Source organism: Oncorhynchus keta, chromosome 4, assembly GCF_023373465.1.
Source record: "Oncorhynchus keta strain PuntledgeMale-10-30-2019 chromosome 4, Oket_V2, whole genome shotgun sequence".
In the NCBI taxonomy this organism is placed as follows: domain Eukaryota; kingdom Metazoa; phylum Chordata; class Actinopteri; order Salmoniformes; family Salmonidae; genus Oncorhynchus; species Oncorhynchus keta.
Window position 1 is genome coordinate 18,440,352 of NC_068424.1, and position 20,861 is coordinate 18,461,212.

At 43.4% G+C, this 20,861-nt stretch overlaps 2 protein-coding genes across 2 annotated transcripts; both read left to right on the forward strand.

Moving 5' to 3' along the window:
• The first annotated feature begins 5,181 nt into the window (after nucleotides 1–5,181).
• On the forward strand, nucleotides 5,182–6,641 carry rrs1 (ribosome biogenesis regulator 1 homolog). Its single transcript, XM_035755051.1, has one exon. It carries the CDS (start codon nucleotides 5,219–5,221, stop codon nucleotides 6,278–6,280), a length of 1,062 nt encoding a protein of 353 aa, XP_035610944.1. The 5' UTR covers nucleotides 5,182–5,218; the 3' UTR covers nucleotides 6,281–6,641.
• An 8,726-nt stretch (nucleotides 6,642–15,367) lies between these two features.
• LOC118383135 (uncharacterized) lies at nucleotides 15,368–20,103 on the forward strand. Its single transcript, XM_035769751.2, has 5 exons — nucleotides 15,368–15,546; nucleotides 16,101–16,144; nucleotides 16,729–16,899; nucleotides 17,271–17,347; nucleotides 18,173–20,103. Exons 1-5 carry the CDS (start codon nucleotides 15,477–15,479, stop codon nucleotides 18,429–18,431), a joined length of 621 nt encoding a protein of 206 aa, XP_035625644.1. The 5' UTR covers nucleotides 15,368–15,476; the 3' UTR covers nucleotides 18,432–20,103.
• The last annotated feature ends 758 nt before the right edge of the window (nucleotides 20,104–20,861 follow it).

The following is a 20,861-nucleotide window of genomic DNA, read 5'->3' on the forward strand; positions in this document are numbered from 1 at the left end:
TGTGTAACTCTGTCAACAGCTGTTCTCTTCCATTTAGTCAGGCCTGCGATTATGCAATCATTTCACTTGCTATAGCATCCCCTACCTTCCTTACTCTATTTCTCTCCTAGAGGACTTCTCTCGCTCCCTTCCCCCCCTCCCTAACTCACTTCCGATCTTGCTCTCTCTCTCTCTCTCTCTCTCTCTCTCTCTCTCTCTCTCTCTCTCTCTCTCTCTCTCTCTCTCTCTGTCTTTATGTCCCTCTCTCTCCATCTCTCTCTCCTCATCTCTTTGGGTGATACTGGGTCAGCTGTGACATAGAAATGTAAAGCAGCAGGCTAATTTAAACTAAATGCATGCTCTTCAAGCGATCGCTGCCCGCACCTGCCCGTCCGTCCAGCATCACTACTCGGTTCTGACTTAGAATATGTGGACAACTACAAATACCTAGGGGTCTGGTTAGACTGTAAACTCTCCTTCCAGACTCACATTAAACATCTCCAATCCAAAATTAAATCTAGAATCAGCTTCCAATTTCGCAAACAAGGCATCCTTCACTCATTCTGCCAAACCTACCCTCGTAAAAATGACCATCCTACCGATCCTCGACTTTGGCAATGTCATTGCCTCCAACAATCTACACAACAAATTGGATGCAGTCTATCAAGGTGCCATCCGTTTTGTCACCAAAGCCCCATATACTACCCACCACTGCAACCTGTACGCTCTCTTTGGCTGGCCTTTGCTTCATACTCGTCGCTAAATGCACTGGCTCCAGGTCATCTACAAGTCTTTGCTAGTTAAAGCCCCACCTTATCTCAGCTCACTGGTCATCATAACAGCACCCATCCGTAGCACGCGCTCCAGCAGGTATATCTCACTGGTCACCCCCAAAGCCAATTCTTCCTTTGGCCGCCTCTCCTTCCAGTTCTCTGCTGCCAATGACTGGAACGAACTGCAAAAATCACTTTGCACCCCAGTATCTCTACTTGCACATTGATCTTCTGCACATTCTACCATTCCAGTGTTTAATTGCTATATTGTAATTTCTTCCCCTCATTGCCTATTTTTTGTCTTACCTCCCTTATCCTACCTCATTTGCACATGCTGTATATAGGTTTTTCTACAGTATTATTGATTGTATGTTTGTTTATTCTATGTGTAACTCTGTGTTGTTGTATGTGTCGAACTGCTTTGCTTTATCTTGGCCAGGTCCAAGTTGCAAATGAGAACTTGTTCTCAACTAGCCTACCTGGTTAAATAAATAAAGGTGAAATTAAAAAAAATATATATATATATATATATATAAATATATATATATTTTGGCAGTGCTCTTTAGACAAGACCTATCTGACATCCATGTTTCTGCTGGGAGTAATATATCATGATGGCTGAAGGCTCCTGCAAGGTGCAGCCACTCATAAGATATTTAGGTGAGAGACTGAGGAAGGCACTGTAGGCAACACATGGCAGTCTGAGCCTGAGTGTAACGATCGTCGTCCTCGTCTGAGGAGGAGTAGGAGAGATCGGACCAATATGCAGCGTGGTACGTGTCCATGTTCATTTATTCAACATAACACTACAAAATAACAAAGGAGAACGAAACTAAACAGTTCTGAAAGGTGACATACACTAAACAGAAAACATCCACCACAAAACACAGGTGGGAAAAGGAGACCTAAGTATGATTCTCAATCAGAGACAACGAACGACACCTGCCCCTGATTGAGAACCATACCAGGCCAAACACATAAACACAACCTAGAAAAACAAAACATAGACTGCCCACCCCAACTCACGCCCTGACCAAACTAACACAAAGACAAAAAATAAAGGAACTAAGGTCAAAACGTGACACTTAGGGGGTACTGTATAAGCCAGCACACGACACTGATCCTCAACAGTGATGCTCATACATGCAAGCTATACTGCAGCGTTCAGGCTCTGACAAAACTTGTACACACCAGTCCACCTTTTATTTGCACATGATTTTGAAATGTAATGATGCTGGTTTACATCAACTAGTGAATAATCAATATGAACATCCACGTTTTCTATTTCCATCTTATAAAATAAAAAAATAACTGTCTCAAGCACCCTGTGGAAATGACAGAGCACCCTGTGGTAATTACAGAGCCCCCTGTGGAAATTACGGAGCATCCTGTGATAATTACAGAGCACCCTGTGGTAATTACAGAGCACCCTGTGGTAATTACAGAGCACCCTGTGGTAATTACAGAGCCCCCTGTGGAAATTACGGAGCATCCTGTGATAATTACAGAGCACCCTGTGGTAATTACAGAGTACCCTGTGGTAATTACAGAGCCCCTGTGATAATTACAGTGCACCCTGTGCCCTGTAAATACCCTGTGGTATTTATGCTGTAGTAGTTTATGTGTCAGGGGGCTAGGGTCAGTTTGTTATATCTGGAGTACTTCTCCTGTCCAATTCGGTGTCCTGTGTGAATTTAAGTGTGCTCTCTCTAATTCTCTCTTTCTTTCTCTCTCTCGGAGGACCTGAGCCCTAGGACCATGCCTCAGGACTACCTGACATGATGACTCCTTGCTGTCCCCAGTCCACCTGGCCGTGCTGCTGCTCCAGTTTCAACTGTTCTGCCTTATTATTATTGGACCATGCTGGTCATTTATGAACATTTGAACATCTTGGCCATGTTCTGTTATAATCTCCACCCGGCACACCCAGAAGAGGACTGGCCACCCCACATAGCTTGGTTCCTCTCTTGGTTCCTCTCTAGGTTTTTTTTTTGGCCTTTCGAGGGAGTTTTTCCTAGCCACCGTGCTTCTACACCTGCATTGCTTGCTGTTTGGGGTTTTAGGCTGGGTTTCTGTACAGCACTTTGAGATATCATCTGATGTACGAAGGGCTATATAAATAAATTTGATTTGATCACCCTGTGTTAATTATAGTGCACCCTGTGGTAATTACGGAGCACCCTGTGTTAATTATAGTGCACCCTGTGGTAATTACAGAGCACCCTGTGTTAATTATAGTGCACCCTGGGATTATGACAGTGCACCCTGTGGTAATTACAGATCACCCTGTGGTAATTATAGTTCACCCTGTGGTAATTACATAGCACCCTGTGGTAATTATAGTGCACCCTGGGGTAATTACAGAGCACCCTGTGGTAATTACGGAGCACCCTGTGTTAATTATAGTGTACCCTGTGGTAATTACAGAGCACCCTGTGTTAATTATAGTGCACCCTGGGATTATGACAGTGCACCCTGTGGTAATTACAGATCACCCTGTGGTAATTATAGTTCACCCTGTGGTAATTACATAGCACCATGTGGTAATTATAGTGCACCCTGGGGTAATTACAGAGCACCCTGTGGTAATTATAGTGCACCCTGGGGTAATTACAGAGCACCCTGTGGTAATTACAGATCACCCTGTGGTAATTACAGATCACCCTGTGGTAATTATAGTGCACCCTGGGGTAATTACAGAGCACCCTGGGGTAATTACAGAGCACCCTGTGGTAATTACAGATCACCCTGTGGTAATTATAGTACACCCTGTGGTAATTACAGATTACCCTGTGGTAATTATAGTGCACCCTGTGGTAATTACAGATCACCCTGTGGTAATTATAGTGCACCCTGGGGTAATTACAGAGCACCCTGTGGTAATTACAGATCACCCTGTGGTAATTATAGTTCACCCTGTGGTAATTACAGAGTACCCTGTGGTAATGACAGTGCACCCTGAGGTAATTACAGATCACCCTGTAGTAATTACAGATCACCCTGTGGTAATTATAGTGCACCCTGTGATAATTACAGTGCACCCTGTGGTAATTACATAGTACCCTGAGGTAATTACAGAGCATCCTGTGATAATTATAGTGCACCCTGTGGTAATTACATAGTACCCTGAGGTAATTACAGAGCACCCTGTGATAATTATAGTGCACCCTGTGGTAATTACATAGTACCCTGAGGTAATTACAGAGCACCCTGTGGTAATTATAGTGCACCCTGTGGTAATTACATAGTACCCTGAGGTAATTACAGAGCACCCTGTGGTAATTATAGTGCACCCTGTGGTAATTACATAGCACTCTGTGGTAATTACAGATTACCCTGTGGTAATTACAGAGCACCTTTTGGTAATTACAGAGCACCCTGTGTTAATTATAGTGCACCCTGTGGTAATTACAGATCACCCTGTGGTAATTATAGTGCACCCTGTGGTAATTACAGAGCACCTTTTGGTTATTACAAAGCACACTTTGGTAATTACAGTGCACCCTGTGGTAATTACAGTGCACCCTGTGGTAATTACAGAGCCCCCTGTGGTAATTACAGAGCCCCCTGTGGTAATTACAGAGCACCTTGTGGTAAATTCAGAGGACCCTGTGGTAATTACAGAGTAGCCTGCAGTAATTACAGAGCACCCTGCAGAGTGTGTGTGTGTGTGTAGCCACTTTAGCTCCTCATTAAGATTCCCCTCCTCACACTACCTGCACTACATATAGCAATGTCACTGGTAGGCTCATTTCCATAGCTGTCAGAACCTTGGCTCTCAGAGTGAGTCTCACACTGGATATAATTAGTGGGGTCCAAAATTATTTTGAAAATAGCATGTGGGGGTGGCAACACAATCAGTCTGTATGTATAGAGGTTGATAAAGTCTTTATAAAGTCTTGATAATTATCAACAGGTACAACTTGATAAAATGTCATAGACATAATGGCTCAACATTGTTACCTGTTTGTCCCTCTATTCTCTCTGCTCCTTCCACAGAAGACCGCTGTAAGATTGGGTATTCATATGCAACATCACAGCCAAGCTCTCGGAAAAGAGACAGTCTTATTGAGCATCAGCTATTCTGCCAAAAACCAATACACAGACCCTGAAAAGAAAGTGAGTTGGTTGTGCCATTCTTTAGTTTAGAGGTCTCAAGGGACATCAGGTATGCATTAAATAATATTCTACTTTGATAGTGATAATCAAGTAATATAACTCAACTATTCACTTTCTTCAAGTGAAAGGCTATATATATATATATATATATGTTTTTTGTTGTTGCCATGACTCAAGTAATACAATGACACCACCTAGTGGACAGAAGTGGGGAAAAATAAATCAGAATGTGGAAATTTGAACCCGGAAATAAATGAATGACCTTTTCACGTGACCTGAAACACACGTGGGACCCGTTCTTTATTATACCTCAGTGCTTGAGACCGACATGCTTTCAGAAATCCAAAATGGCTGCGTGTAGTATAGAAGACTTGCTTGCTAAAGCTGAACAAGATGAGGCTGAAAAACTCAAAAGTATCACCGTTCAAAAAGAACTGGACCTCGAGTTTGACATCGGAAACTTGGTCGCATACGACAAGAACCGTATTGACATTCGACAGTTTCGTGAACAGAAGAAAGAGGATTTCCTGCGTTCGCTAGCTCGTGACAACACGCAGCTCCTGGTCAACGAGATATGGAAGCATCCAACTGAGAGAGTTGAGGAGGTAATCGTAGTCAAACTACCCGAGCCGACCACTCCACTGCCGAGAGAGAAGCCCCCGCCAAAGCCCAGGCCTCCAACCAAATGGGAGGAATTCGCCAAACTGAAGGGGATCCAAAAGAAGAAGAAAACTAACCTGGTATGGGACGATGTTGCCAAAGAGTGGAAGCGGCGTTGGGGCTACAAGCGTGTCAATGATGGCACAAAAGAGTGGCTGATTGAGGTTCCTGAAACGGCAGACCCGAACGAGGACCAATTCGCCAAACGCAACAAAGCAAAGAAGGAGAAGGTGGCAAAGAACGAGCTGCATCGCCTGAGGAACATAGCCAGGGCACAGAAAATAAAAGTACCAGGTGTTGGACTCACACCGACCGCCCAGCAATCCAAAACTGACCTGGCTAGAGCTGTCAATGTGGCCAAGTCATCCACCGCTTCCGCAGGTAAATTCCAAGACCGCTTACCTAAGGAGAAAGCTCCCAGAAACACCGGGAAGAAGAGGAAATTCCAGCCGGTCATTGGTAACTTTTCAAATGAAAAGCAGAGGCAGCTGGATCTGTTGAAAGTGCTGGACAGTAAGAAACCTCGTCTGGACGTCAACAAAGCTGTAAACAAACAAATGCGAGAGGATGACCGAGAGGAGTCTGCAGCCAAATTTAAGAAGGGGGGAAAGAAGGGACGCAAGGGTGGTAACTTCTCTGGAAAAGGAAAGGGTGGTGGTGGGAAGGGCAAAGGTAAAGGAAGAGCAGGGGGTAAGGGTCAAGGACCACCTAGTGGTAAAAAAGGAGCTGGGAAACCTGGGAAGCGCTAAGGAGGACCTTTTGGAACTTTGCATGTCATTCATAATAAGTGCCTTGTCTCAGATGTATCGGACTGCACAATATGAACTGACTACTTCATTATGTCTCCCACCTGCACTGTCATATTGCTGGGAGCGAGTCCTGTTTGGTTTCCCCTTTATGCAGGTCAGGTGCAATAGGAGTGTAAGAGGGGAGATGTCTTCTGTCCCATCATGCAAATTTCTAAATGGCTCAACCATAATGTGTGAAATGGAATACGGTCTTTATTTACCTCATCAGTACTCAATTTGTTATAGATTTGCAAATGCAATGTACAACTTTTTGCTACAGGGTTATGTTTGATATTTCAAATTAAAATCAACTTCCAAAATATATGCTGTGTTTAAGATTTTCTAAGAATGTGGGGCACAGTGCATTGTTACTGCACACAATAGCAAGTGCACAACTTCCATGTGATGGTTACAGTAGGGCTGCCACTGGTCTGTAAACAACAAAACAAATGTTTTAGGGACACTTTAAAGGATATGGGTCAACCAAGAAAAACCTGTCTCTCTGAAGGCTGCTATTTTTCTTTTTGTCCTTCACTGAATATTAGTCAATCATTCTGTAAATGTTCCTACTGCATGTGTAAGACAGACTGGACGTGTACAACACTTGGGGGCAGAGAGGAGAGGGAGGGGTGAACACAACTCTTTTCATTATGCTCCTGTAGAAAAGTGCTTAGGAATCCACAATTGTGGCTGCATATCAGTATGAATGTGCTCTAGTAGTAGACTGCCTCTCAGTCCCTTCACTCCATAAGGGCCAGATGGAATTGACTGAGGCCTGCCCAGAAATGATGTAAAATATTAACAAATACAATTGTACTGAATACAGACAATGCTGTAAAGTAGTTAATTGATACGAAAATGTTTCCTGGAATCAGATTAAGCCTATTCCTACACTAAGAAGCATTTGAATATACATTTAGGCACGAGTGGACAGTTTTATTTAACTAGGCAAGTCAGTAAAGAACAAATGCTTATTTAAAATGACCGCCAAACCCTAACAACACTGAGCTAATTGTGCGCCGCCCTATGGGACTCCCAATCACGGCCGGTTGTGATACAGTCTGGAACTGAACCAGGGTCTGTAGTGATGCCTCTAGCACTGAGATGCAGTGCCTTAGACCGCTGTGCCAGTCGGGAGCCGAAAAGTTTTGCTGCCCCATGTGAGGATCGTGGTCTGGGAAACTGACCCTGTAAGTAGTGTCATATGATGATATAAACAGAGAGCCTGTCTGTCTCTAATGCATTGCATGTAGACCTTAATGACCAAGAATAGAGGTGAGGTAATTGGACTTTCTTAGAAACATACAGTACAGGAGCTGGGCCTGCTTATCAGATTAACTGTGCTGTTGGTTATATAAAACTGGCTTTGGCCCCAGTGAGATAGGTGCCCTCTCAGGTCAGCTTTCCATTCACCTGGCCAGGACATTACACCTGGCCATACCAATCAAGGAGACCTACACAGGGAAAAAACAGCCACGTGAGCCTGGGATCTGAATGAATAATCTGCTGCTGCAAGGCAAAATGTGAAACCAAATGATATTTTCAGTGAATACGAAATACTTACCTCGATTAGCAGCTCTTCATTATGCATAGCCAAAGTTATTTTCATAATGCATTACGTACTGTACATCTGGTCAAAATGACATCACACAACTGTCCTTGCAGAAATAGTGGGGCAAGCTGAATTGTACCCTATTCCCTCTGGGGAGTACTTTCATCCAGAGCCTGATATGCCTGTACTCAAGTATCACTCTGCGACAGTCTAGGGCAGGGGTCCCCAATTCAATTAATCCGTGGTCCCATTTTTGCTTGAGCGGGTGGTTGGAACATAGTGTTAAATCATTTGTACACTAGAATCAGATATAGTATTTGACAAAAACATACTAATTTCAAACCTTTATTACATTGGGATCCGATCACGTGCCTCTATGCGTGGGAATACTTGGGAACAGATTTCCTAAATAAGAATCACTTTGAGCTGATTTCCTAGTGATTTTTCTGTCAATTTTGTCCAACAACAAAAAATGTCGCTCAGAAAACTTTGGGGACAAATAAAATTATCCGCGGGGGGGTCACCTATTATAGAACTCATGGTCTAAGACAGGGTTTCCCAAACTGCACCTGGGGGCCCCAAGGACCGAGTTTGAGAAACCCTGGTCTAAGGGAACAAAATCCTAAACGGGTTGTGTGCAAAACAAGGGAAAACTGAGGAGAGATTGAATTGAAGTTAGAGTTTAGTGTGTGCAACCTATAGGTACTTTAACACTAATACAAGACTAAGGAGGACAATGAGGTTAATCGTCTGTCGGATCAATTTACCAGGTGTGTCTTAACTTCTGCTCTGCTACTAAACTACACACCGCTATCACACACCACGTTTCCCCATTTGAAAGCAGAGCTCATTCTCAGCCCTTTTGGCCCCAGACAGGCAGCCATAGTCAGATCTATTTTCCCTCCCTATCAGGACAAATACACTGGAAATAGGCAAATCATGACGTGAGTTCTAGAGCTCTCCATTGTGAATGCAAGTGTTGTTTAATTTCTCTTGCATATCATGCCCAGAGACACAAATGGATCTCAGCACTAGATATACTTTTTAATGTCTACTCATTTGACCAAATTCAATGGAGAGTTTACAATTAATTTGCTCGTCTCATCAACTTTCTCAAGCAGTTACCCTTCCAAAAAACCTGATCGATTGCACTTGTCAATACAAGAACATACTGTAATTCTTACAATAGACAGATTGGGCACAACGTTACAGATAGGGTTGTATATACAGTATCTACCACATTATTGCTCTTTCAGAGATGTGGTCGTTTTGTTTCTGACTGACTGCATAATCTCCCACATTTTTGATGGATGGTGTTTGACTGCTGTCACAAGCCAGCAGCAAAGCCCCTATGCACTGGGGAGGGAGGGGGCGAGGCAAAGGGTCTAACTAACCACCATCTGTTGACTGACTGGTCCATCTCCAGACCCACCCAGTCAAAACCCCATTCATCTCATGCCTATCCTGGCCACTGCTGGGACACACCACACACATCGTCATTGGTAAAAATCAATCAACCGCCCTGAAGTGAAATTATGAATTCTGTTGGGACAGGGAACCAAGGCATCAATCCCAGGCCACCTCATGCCTGTAGCCAGATGGAGGGAGGACAATAGGCAAATGATTCAATCAAATCAAATATATTTATAAAGCCCTTTACAAGAGCAGATGTCACAAAGTGCTTAGGCAGAAACCCAGCCTAAAACCCCAAACATCAAGCAATGTATATGTAGAAGAACGGTGGCTAGGAAAAACTCCCTAGAAAGGCAGGAACATTTGAAGATATCTAGAGAGGAAGCAGGCTCTGAGGGGTGGCCAGTCCTTTTCTGGCTGTGCCGGGTGGAGATTATAAGAGTACATGACCAGATCGTTCTTCAAGGTGTTCAAACGTTCATAGATAACCAGCAAGGTCAAATAATAATCCCAGTGGTTGTAGAGGGTGCAGCAGGTAAACACCTCAGGAGTAAATGTCAGTTGGATTTTCATAGCCGAGCATTCAGAGGTCGAGACAGCAGGTGTGGTAGAGAGAGAGAGAGAGAGAGAGAGAGAGAGGGGTCGAAAACAGCAGGTCCGGGACAAGGTAGAACGTCTGACAAGGTAGAACGTCTGACAAGGTAGAACCTCTGACAAGGTAGAACCTCTGACAAGGTAGCATGTCCGATTACAGGATGACAAGTTGAAGTGGTCAAGCAATGTTTATAGATGGGTGTTAAGTGACATTCCACTATTAGTGCACACTGGGATTAATGAGTTAAATTAGAATATGATAGTAAATTATGTTTTGATGCACTTGTTTTGACTTCAAAATAAATGTCCAAAATACATTTTGAATTATATGATTTGCTAGAGACAAAAAATATGTAGTCAAGCACCATAATGTAGTCAAGCCCCGTAATTCCGTCAAGCACCATAATGTAGTCAAGCCCCGTAATTCCGTCAAGCACCATAATGTAGCTAAGCACCATAATGTAGTTAAGCACCATAATGTAGTTAAGCACCGTAATGTAGTCAAGCACCGTAATGTAGTTAAGCACCGTAATGTAGTCAAGCACCGTAATGTAGTCAAGCACTGTAATGTAGTTAAGCACCATAATGTAGTTAAGCACCATAATGTAGTTAAGCACCGTAATGTAGTCAAGCACCGTAATGTAGTCAAGCACCGTAATGTAGTCAAGCACCGTAATGTAGTCAAGCACCGTAATGTAGTTAAGCACCATAATGTAGCTAAGCACCATAATGTAGTTAAGCACCATAATGTAGTTAAGCACCATAATGTAGTCAAGCACCGTAATGTAGTCAAGCACCGTAATGTAGTCAAGCACTGTAATGTAGTCAAGCACCATAATGTAGTTAAGCACCGTAATGTAGTCAAGCACCGTAATGTAGTCAAGCACCGTAATGTAGTCAAGCACCGTAATGTAGTCAAGCACCGTAATGTAGTTAAGCACCATAATGTAGCTAAGCACCATAATGTAGTTAAGCACCATAATGTAGTTAAGCACCATAATGTAGTCAAGCACCGTAATGTAGTCAAGCACCGTAATGTAGTCAAGCACCGTAATGTAGTCAAGCACCATAATGTAGTCAAGCACCATAATGTAGTCAAGCACTGTAATGTTGTCAAGCACCATAATGCAGTCAAGCACCATAATGCAGTCAAGCACCATAATGTAGTCAAGCACCATAATGCAGTCAAGCACCCCAATGCAGTCAAGCACCATAATGCAGTCAAGCACCATAATGCAGTCAAGCACCATAATGCAGTCAAGCACCCTAATGTAGTCAAGCACCGTAATGTAGTCAAGCACCATAATGCAGTCAAGCACCCTAATGTAGTCAAGAACCGTAATGCAGTCAAGCACTCTAATGTAGTCAAGAACCGTAATGCAGTCAAGCACCGTAATGTAGTCAAGCACCCTAATGTAGTCAAGCACCGTAATGCAGTCAAGCACCGTAATGTAGTCAAGCACCCTAATGTAGTTAAGCACCGTAATGCAGTCAAGCACCCTAATGTAGTCAAGCACCGTAATGCAGTCAAGCACCCTAATGTAGTCAAGCACCGTAATGTAGTCAAGCACCCTAATGTAGTTAAGCACCGTAATGCAGTCAAGCACCCTAATGTAGTTAAGCACCGTAATGTAGTCAAGCACCCTAATGTAGTCAAGCACCCTAATGTAGTTAAGCACCGTAATGCAGTCAAGCACCCTAATGTAGTTAAGCACCGTAATGTAGTCAAGCACCGTAATGTAGTCAAGCACCCTAATGTAGTTAAGCACCGTAATGCAGTCAAGCACCCTAATGTAGTTAAGCACCGTAATGCAGTCAAGCACCCTAATGTAGTCAAGCACCGTAATGCAGTCAAGCACCCTAATGTAGTCAAGCACCCTAATGTAGTCAAGCACCCTAATGTAGTCAAGCACCCTAATGTAGTCAAGCACCGTAATGCAGTCAAGCACCCTAATGTAGTCAAGCACCGTAATGTAGTCAAGCACCATAATGCAGTCAAGCACCATAATGCAGTCAAGCACCATAATGTTGTAAATAACTATAATGTTGTCAAGAACTATAATGTTGTTAAGAACTATAATGTTGTCAAGAACTATAATGTTGTTAAGAACTATAATGTTGTTAATAAGAACTATAATGTTGTTTGTTAAGAACTATAATGTTGTTAATAAGAACTATAATGTTGTTAATAAGAACTATAATGTTGTTAATACGAACTATAATGTTGTTAATAAGAACTATAATGTTGTTAATAAGAACTATAATGTTGTTAATAAGAACTATAATGTTGTCAAGAACTATAATGTTGTTAAGAACTATAATGTTGTTAAGAACTATAATGTTGTTAAGAACTATAATGTTGTTAAGAACTATAATGTTGTTAAGAACTATAATGTTGTTAAGAACTATAATGTTGTTAAGAACTATAATGTTGTTAAGAACTATAATGTTGTTAAGAACTATAATGTATACACAGATGATTGAAAGTCACTTTGGACATCTCCTAAATGGCATATATCTCCTTGGCACATTTTTCAGATGTACGTGGTATATTTTCAAAACTCTTAGTACAAAATTCTAAACAGATAATACTTGTAATGCCTCCAATCTTATGTTCAGATCCTTAGACTGTGCATTCATTGGGGTTTCACATATCTTTCACCCGTGAGTCATTCATGCAAAAACAAAGTTTTCTGTGAAATACCATGAGAACATTTAGTTTAGTCCCCAATACATCAGATAATGATAGGAATACCATTTTAACTAACATTTCATCTAATAGCAAAAAATACAAGGTAGACATTTCAAAACGGTTATTTCTGTAAAGCATTCGGAAAGTATTCAGACCTCGACTCTTTATCCATTTTGTTACGTTACAGCCTTATCCTAAAATGGATTATATTAAATGTTTTCCTCATCAATCTACAACCAATATCCCATATGACAAAGCGAAAAAAAGTTTTTAGAAATGTTAGAAAATATATTAAAAATAAAAAAACAAATACCTTTTTTACATAGATATTCAGACCCTTTGCTATGAGACTCGAAATTGAGCTCAGGTGCATCATGTTTCCATTAATCATCTTTGAGATGTTTCTACAACTTGGAGTCCACCTGTGATACATTCAATTGATTGAACATGATTTGGAAAGACACACACCTGTCTATATAAAGGTCCCACAGTTGACAGTGCATGTCAGAGGAATTGTCCGTTGAGCTCTGAGACTGGATTGTGTCAAGGAACAGATCTGGGGAAGGGTACCAAAAAATGTCTGCAGCATTAAATGTCCCGAAGAACACAGTAACCTCCATCATTCTTAAACGGAAGGAGTTTGGAACCACCAAAACTCTTCCAAGAGCTGGCCACCCGGCCAAACTGGGCAATTGCGGGAAAAGTTCCTTGTTCAGGGAGGTGACCAAGAACCCCAAGGTTTAAAAATAATGATTTAACCTGTCTCCATCCCTTCATCTACACTGATTGAAGTGGATTTAACAAGTGACATCAATAAGGGATCATACACTACATGGCCATCAATTTAATAATAATAATAATAATATATGCCATTTAGCAGACGCTTTTATCCAAAGCGACTTACAGTCATGTGTGCATACATTCTACGTATGGGTGGTCCCGGGGATCGAACCCACTACCCTGGCGTTACAAGCGCCATGCTCTACCAACTGAGCTACAGAAGGATTTGGTGGATTTGGCTACTTCAGCCACACCCATTGCTGACAGGTGTATAAAATCGAGCACACAGCCATGCAATCTCCATAGACAAACATTGGCAGTAGAATGGCCTGTACTGAAGAGCTCAGTGACTTTCAACGTGGCACCGTCATAGGATGCCATGTGTCAAAAAATCAGTTAGTAAAAAATTGCCCTGGTCAACTGTAAGTGCTGTTATTGTGAAGTGGAAACGTCTAGGAGCAACAACGGCTCAGCCGCGAAGTGGTAGGCCACACAAGCTCACAGAACGGCATTGCAGAGTGCTGAAGCGCATATCGTGTAAAAAATGGTCTGTCCTCGGTTGCAACACTCACTACCGAGTTCCAAACTGCCTCTGGAAGCAACGTCGGCACAAGGGCTGTTCGTCGGGAGCTTCACGAAATGGGTTTCCATGGCCAAGCAGCCTAAACTAAAATCACCATGCGCAATGCCAAGCGTCAGCTGGAGTGGTGTAAAGCTTGCCACCATTGGACTCTGGAGCAGTGGAGACACATTCTCTGGTGTGATGAATCATACTTCACCATCTAGCAGTCAGAAGGACGAGGTTGGCGGATTCCGGAAGACCTGCCCCAATGCAGGGGGCCAACTGTAAAGTTTGGTGGAGGAGGAATAATAGTCTGGGGCTGTTTTTTATGGTTCAGGCCCCTTAGTTCCAGTGAAGGGAAATCTTAATGCTACAGCAATACAATTACATTCTAGACAATTCTGTGCTTCCAACTTTGTGGCAACAGCTTGTGGAAGGCCCTTTCCTGTTTCAGCATGACAATGCCCCCATGCACAAAGAGAGGTCCATAAAGAAATTATTTGTCGAGGTCGGTGTGGACTTGACTGGTCTGTACAGAGCCCTGACCTCAACCCCATCGAACACCTTTGGAATGAATTGGACTGCCGACTGACTGCGAGCCAGGCCCAATCGCCCAACATAAGTACCCGACCCCACTAATGCTCTTGTGGCTGAATGGAAGCAAGTCCCTGCAGCAATGTTCCAACATCTAGTGGAATCTCTTCCCAGAAGAGTGGAGGCTGTCATATCAGCAAAGAGGGGACCAGCTCCATATTAATGCCCATGATTTTGGAATGAGATGTTCGACGAGCAGGTGACCACGTAGTTTTGGCCATGTAGTGTAACTATCACCTGGATTCACCTGGTCAGTCTGTCATGGAAAGAGCAGGTGTCTCTAATGTTTTGTACACTCAGAGTATATGACCTAGGCACTACATCATTTTGGTGCAGTAGTTATCAGTTTTGAGCAGATTGATGAAGTGATTGTTCATTGTATTGGTAACAAATTACAATAAAATCGTATCAAAAGTAAGTGAATACTCCATTTTAAAAAGCAGATACTTATATTGAATATGTATCTAAATTGGAAGAGTGATTTGGTGCAGCGAACAAGTGACTTTGTGAATTTGTTTGTTGTTCTCAGTGAATTGAAAGTGTGCTTAGAGTTTTGAAAAATGTGTCATTTTGATGGTCTGTTTAGATTTCTTTGCTTAGTGTTGCGAAAATATGCCACATGCTTGTGAAAATGGCACCAAAGTGATTGAAAAAAACTAGATGGAGATAATGCCCGAATAAATCTGCCAGTCACAATTTGCTTGAATTATATAGCGTATTTGTGTGTGTTTGTCTCTGCTTAACTTTGTTTGTGTTTCTGGATATATGCTTACGCTGGGGGTGTGAGTATGTCTGTTCCAGTAAGTGCTGCAGTGGATTAGTCACCTGGTTTATTTAAGGCAGAGAGAGGGTGCAGACACATCAGTGCATAACTGCCTAGTTGTACATAGAGTACATAGTTAATGAGAGACTGGGTTGCTTAGTCAGTTAGTCAGTGTGTATGACTTAGGTCCTAAGTCATTCAGTCAGCATGCAGAGCAACATCTACAGGCAGCAGAATGAGCACTTTGAAGTCTTTACTACTGTCCTCTCCCCACAAGGTGAGTAGCACAGTAGCAAGTTACTGCTTACATCAATATGCATATATAGATATAGATATAGATATGTGTGTGTGTGTGTGTGTGTGTGTATATATCTTTATATGTATGTGTGTATCTGCAGTGGGCTAGATGGGAGAAGCTTGGCAAGGAAATACACCCTTCCGAAAAAAAGATGCTGCAATTACTACATCCAAAGTACCACAGTTGACTGTAGTTACTGCACTGTTACTGCAGTTTCAAAACTGCCATCTTTTTTTGAAAGTGCGGTGCTTAACTTGTGTGTGTGCAGCACATTATTACCACATTATTGTAATTATTAAGATTCATGATATTGACTTTTCAATGATGATTAAAATTCCATTCCATTTGATTTGTAATGTATCCTGCAGTTGTTTATTTTGCATACTGTATGGTCCTGGGTATTGATGGCAGACTGAAATACATCTAGAATCATGTTGTTCTTTTTTACACCAACTTTTCCTTCCCTGATGCTTTGCTATAGTTCTTTGTGATGGGAGGTATTTTTTGCTGATTCATCTCTCCTTGTTTACCAGTTCACCGGGGACGATGCCAATTCAGACAGGCAGAGGCTGACCAGGCAAGTTATTTTCCTGTTAATGCTCACTCTCAGATCATCAATATTTATTAACTATGTTGAATGAAAATATGCTTGGATGAATTCAACTTGTTGATACAATTGGTAGATTTGCTCTGCAATTCACCCTCATATCCCCTGGATTCTGTTCATGCAAAAGCATGAGACATCTAATGTAGATTGTTTTTGTGTCTCCAGCTACACTTGTCTGTAGAGACAATTGCATTAGTTAGTTCAAATTAGATGCTGTCTGTTATGTCATTCATTACCATGAGACTAAAGAGAACAGATCATGGAGAACAGCAGGTGATTGGGTTTCTTTTTAACTGTGAGCCAGGTAATCCATAGAGTTTTAGCCAGCCACCTAATCCTCTTCATTCATTCAGGCATAGACTCAATGTGAATGAGCTGCGGTAAAGGAATGGAACAATGAATTGGACATGTCATGATATATCATATAAACTTACTGCAGAGACAAGCATATACGGTGACAGACATATGGAACACCGCTGCATGTGCTCAAATACTGCATCTGTCTTGTTACATATAAAATGTATTGAAGTTGCATTTCTCGATTAATCCACTAGATGGTGGTAAAGCGCAGCTACAAGCCCCACTGGCCAGATGAGCTGGCGCTGACCCGGGGCGAGTTCATCCTGGTTCTGTGTAAAGATGATGAGGCCCGGTGGTTTGGGCGGCTGCAAAACGGACAGCAGGGATATTTCCCGGCCTCGCATGTTGTGGAGCTGAGCCACCAGGTTAGTGGCTAGTGGAAATTGTCTTATGCTAGGCAAAAGTAACATTCCGTCTCTGAGTGTGTAACAAGGCTCTATTTCTACTCTATTCTATTTATAGTCATCAATCAAGATTTTGATTAGTTAAATCAATCATGTTGGTGCTTGGCTGGAACAAAAGCCTGCATACACACCTCGTATGCCCTTGCACTGCTCACAGATATAAGATTGCCCACCCCCACTATTCATAAAGAATAGCTCTGCTGATTTACAGAAAAGTATGTCTGGTTAGAATAGCATACCTGAGTTTTTGACAGGACAGAGGGATAGCAATACAGAACAGTCCCAGCAGTAATCCCACCCTGTCATTGACACACCTCTGTTTGTGTTGTTAGGACGATGAGCCAGCTAAAGACGTCCACCGCTTAGCGAGACGGGGTTCAGCTCCGGCCACGTATGCAGGTGGTACTGGGTGAGAGCAGCGCGCCCAAAACACACACACACAGATACACACTCAGAAAGACACAAACACACACTATCCTCAATCAAACCCCCCTCCACAAGTGCATGTACACAACTCATACACACACCCCAGCAGCTGCTCCCCACACACACACACACCCCTCACTGCCTCCACCTCCTCCAGTTCCCCTCCGCCCAGCGCACTCTGAACAGGTGGCCCCTCTCATCCCTCATTAGTTGACAAAGCACACAGATTACACCCCCCACCCCTCCCTCCCTGATCAATTCCCACTCACTGCACTGCTGCTCCCTCACACACTGGACCACAGTGGGGGCTCACAGTCACAGACCTGTGTTCAGGGGAGTAGATGAGGGCTCCCTCTTTCCCTCAAAAAATATTGTGTTTCATAATGTCAAACAGTGGAACAGAACTGTCTGTATAATCTGACTGAAGTGCCCTCAGTGAACGTGGAAATGTAAACAGTAGTTGGATGTTGTTTTAGAGATGATCCAAGATTATACATCTTAGTTGTGCCGTGTGACTTAGGCCCCTCCTAATGTGTGTAGAGGTGAACGTAGCTCCTTGAGCTGCAACAGCCTGCACACGCACACACACACACACACACACACACACACACACACACACACACACACACACACACACACACACACACACACACACACACACACACACACACACACACACACACACACACACACCAGAGCGAGCCCCCTGAACAGCCCTGCGCTTGTCTTGTCTGCGCTGAGCGCTGGAATTTGGGTCAGCGGGAATAAACATGTCCTTTGTGTTTGTTGTGTCTTCTTTGTTCTTCAGCGCACTCAGGCTGCAGGCCCTCCGCAGAGCCAGCAGAGCAGCGGCAGGAGGGGGGCCTGAGGGGGCCGAGGGGGAGAGAGAGGGCCCCATCCTGATACTGAAGTCCCAGATCTCTCTCCCTAACAGGCTGCCCCAGCCCCTGCCCCAACCCCAGCCACAGGCACACAGCTCCCCAAGCTTCCTCCACAGGATCCTATCCAAGCACCGTCGGAGGAGTGATTGTCATGGGTCCAGCAACACGGGCTACATGGCGGACTAAGATGCTACGATGGACGGTGGTGTGTGGGGAGAGAAACAGGCACAAGAGGGGAAAGGAGGGAGGAGAGAGGAGGAGATTGGGTATAGTGAAAAGTGACTACATTTTGTGCCCACCCCCAATGGGGCCAGGTAGGGTTGCCATAGTTACATCACTAATGCTAGTCTATGACTGAACTGCTGGCTGCATCATTGGAGAGCTGGAGTGAGGGTAACTACTTCCCTGCCTCCTCTGTAAAGTGTTTAGGAAATATCAATGGTGAACCGTATATACATTTTCCGGGATTAAGATGTGACATTAAGCAAGCCGTAAATTGAAGGGTTGAATAGCGGGATCAGATTTATGACTATATTTTATGAAGCTAACTGTGTTTACTTCAGCCAAATAATGTTCCATGAGTCTACTTGAGCTTTCTGTTCCATGAGTCTGCCTGAGCTTTCTGTTCCATGAGTCTGCCTGAGCTTTCTGTTCCATGTTGTCATCCATATTAGGCTGTATTCTCTGCAACTACGACGTCCAGAGCAGCACTAAATCATTGATATATTTCCTTTTGACTATAAATTGTTCAATTTAATTTGTGTTAAACCCAACATCAGCCAAGAATGTATTTTTCATAAAAAATAATCAAACCCGTACTTGCGGCTGATATCCCTTAATTCTAGTTAGTAACATATTCCACTACAGCACGTACCACGGAAAGACTCTTCCATTCAACGGAGCTGAAAAAAGCCCTGCGAAGTGAGAGGATGTGTGATTGAGGCGTGTTGAAAGGCACTGCCAAAGGAAATGGCATCATTATTGTGAAGGTTGCCCAGGCAATGGTAAAACAGCGCTCTCTCTCTGGGCTCCACACAGTCTTCAGTGGTACCTCCCAGCATGGCCACGACTGGAGTACGCTGTAGAATGTATCCTTTGAAAGGGCAACGCTGTAGAATGTATCCTTTGAAAGGGCAACGCTGTAGAATGTATCCTTTGAAAGGGCAACGCTGTAGAATGTATCCTTTGAAAGGGCAACGCTGTAGAATGTATCCTTTGAAAGGACTAAAGCTCCAACTCTCTAATCCTAATCCTAACCTTGACCTCTATTAGATTTAGACACCACATCCACCAGCCCAGTGATGTGTCCATTGATAAACTTAGATCAGATCTATTCTAACAAGGACCATATATGTGGGATTATGGCACTAGCAAGCAGTAATGCGAACTATGGGGAATGCTGGTTAAAAAGGTAAGCGTTTAAAAAAAAAACACCAAACCCAAAAGCCGTTCTGTAATTTATGACAAGTTGCATGGTCAGTCTGAACCTCTGTGTTGTTGAGATGAAAGCAGAAATAGTGTCTGAACAGTTTTCCAACATCTTGGTGTTCCCTCGCACATCTTCCTGATTTCTTAGTCTGTGATATAGGATGTTTGATGCTGGAGTCCTGGCCGCCACAGCCATCTGCTGAGAAAGGCTTAGCGCCTCTGAGAGAGGAGCAGCTTTCCCCCTCTGACTGGCCTCTCCTCTCTCTACTCTCCTTCATCCATTCAATCAGTGCTTTAATTATCTCTAATCCAGGGTCAAACTCTGCCTCTCTCTAACTCCTGGAATAAAGCCTTGCTATGTGGATTATTGTGGTTGACATCCAGTGGGAACAGTGACAGCTACACACAGTGACAGAGGCCCTACTCTCATAGAGGTTAGAGGCCCTACTCTCATAGAGGTTAGAGGCCCAGAGGGCTGGTGTGTGTGTAGAGGGGGGGGGTGTTCACCTGCCTGACACCTGTTCTTTCCCCTCCTCACCTGTGGAGCAGCAGATGCTATGCAGGAGAGTGCTGAGCCCTGCCCCACCCCCAGTGAACACAGTCTGTACCCCTCATACACTGTCTTCCATGCCCATTCAACCAGGAAACCTTGACTAAACACACACACACACACACACACACACACACGGGCACACGCACACACACACACACACACACACGGGCACACGCACACGCACACACACACACACACGTTACACCTCAGATACACCCAGAAAGAAACGCAAACCACACAGTCCAATGTATTGTATCACCCCTCATTGTGAATCTGTTGTTTGTTGCTAAAAGTGTAGTCAGGCAGCAGGCTCCTCTAGTATACCAGTTAGGTACCGTTGTTCATTAGTGAGCCTGTTTAACCTCACAGCACTAACATACACAGGGGAACTGGAGACCTAGGACCTATTTACAGCAGAAAGGGACCAAAACACACACACACACAATTTGGTTTTCCCGCCTAAAGTGTCTCATCCCCTCAGTGGTGCTGTGTGTTCAGCAGGACACCAACAGGGCGCCTGCCAGATGACTGCCCTGTCAGTGCTATAATGGCTGCCATCTGCTGTCTGGCATACACAAAGGCTGGCAGTGGCAGTATGTGTGTGTGTGTGTGTGTGTGTGTGTGTGTGTGTGTGT

Bases quoted from the DNA above. Each gene is read 5' to 3' on its own strand.
- rrs1 (XM_035755051.1), top strand. From the start codon at position 5,219: ATGGCTGCGTGTAGTATAGAAGACTTGCTTGCTAAAGCTGAACAAGAT.
- LOC118383135 (XM_035769751.2), top strand. From the start codon at position 15,477: ATGCAGAGCAACATCTACAGGCAGCAGAATGAGCACTTTGAAGTCTTT. The intron at 15,547-16,100 runs GTGAGTAGCACA...CTTGTTTACCAG, and splicing joins TACTGTCCTCTCCCCACAAG to TTCACCGGGGACGATGCCAA. The intron at 17,348-18,172 runs GTGAGAGCAGCG...TTTGTTCTTCAG, and splicing joins ACGTATGCAGGTGGTACTGG to CGCACTCAGGCTGCAGGCCC.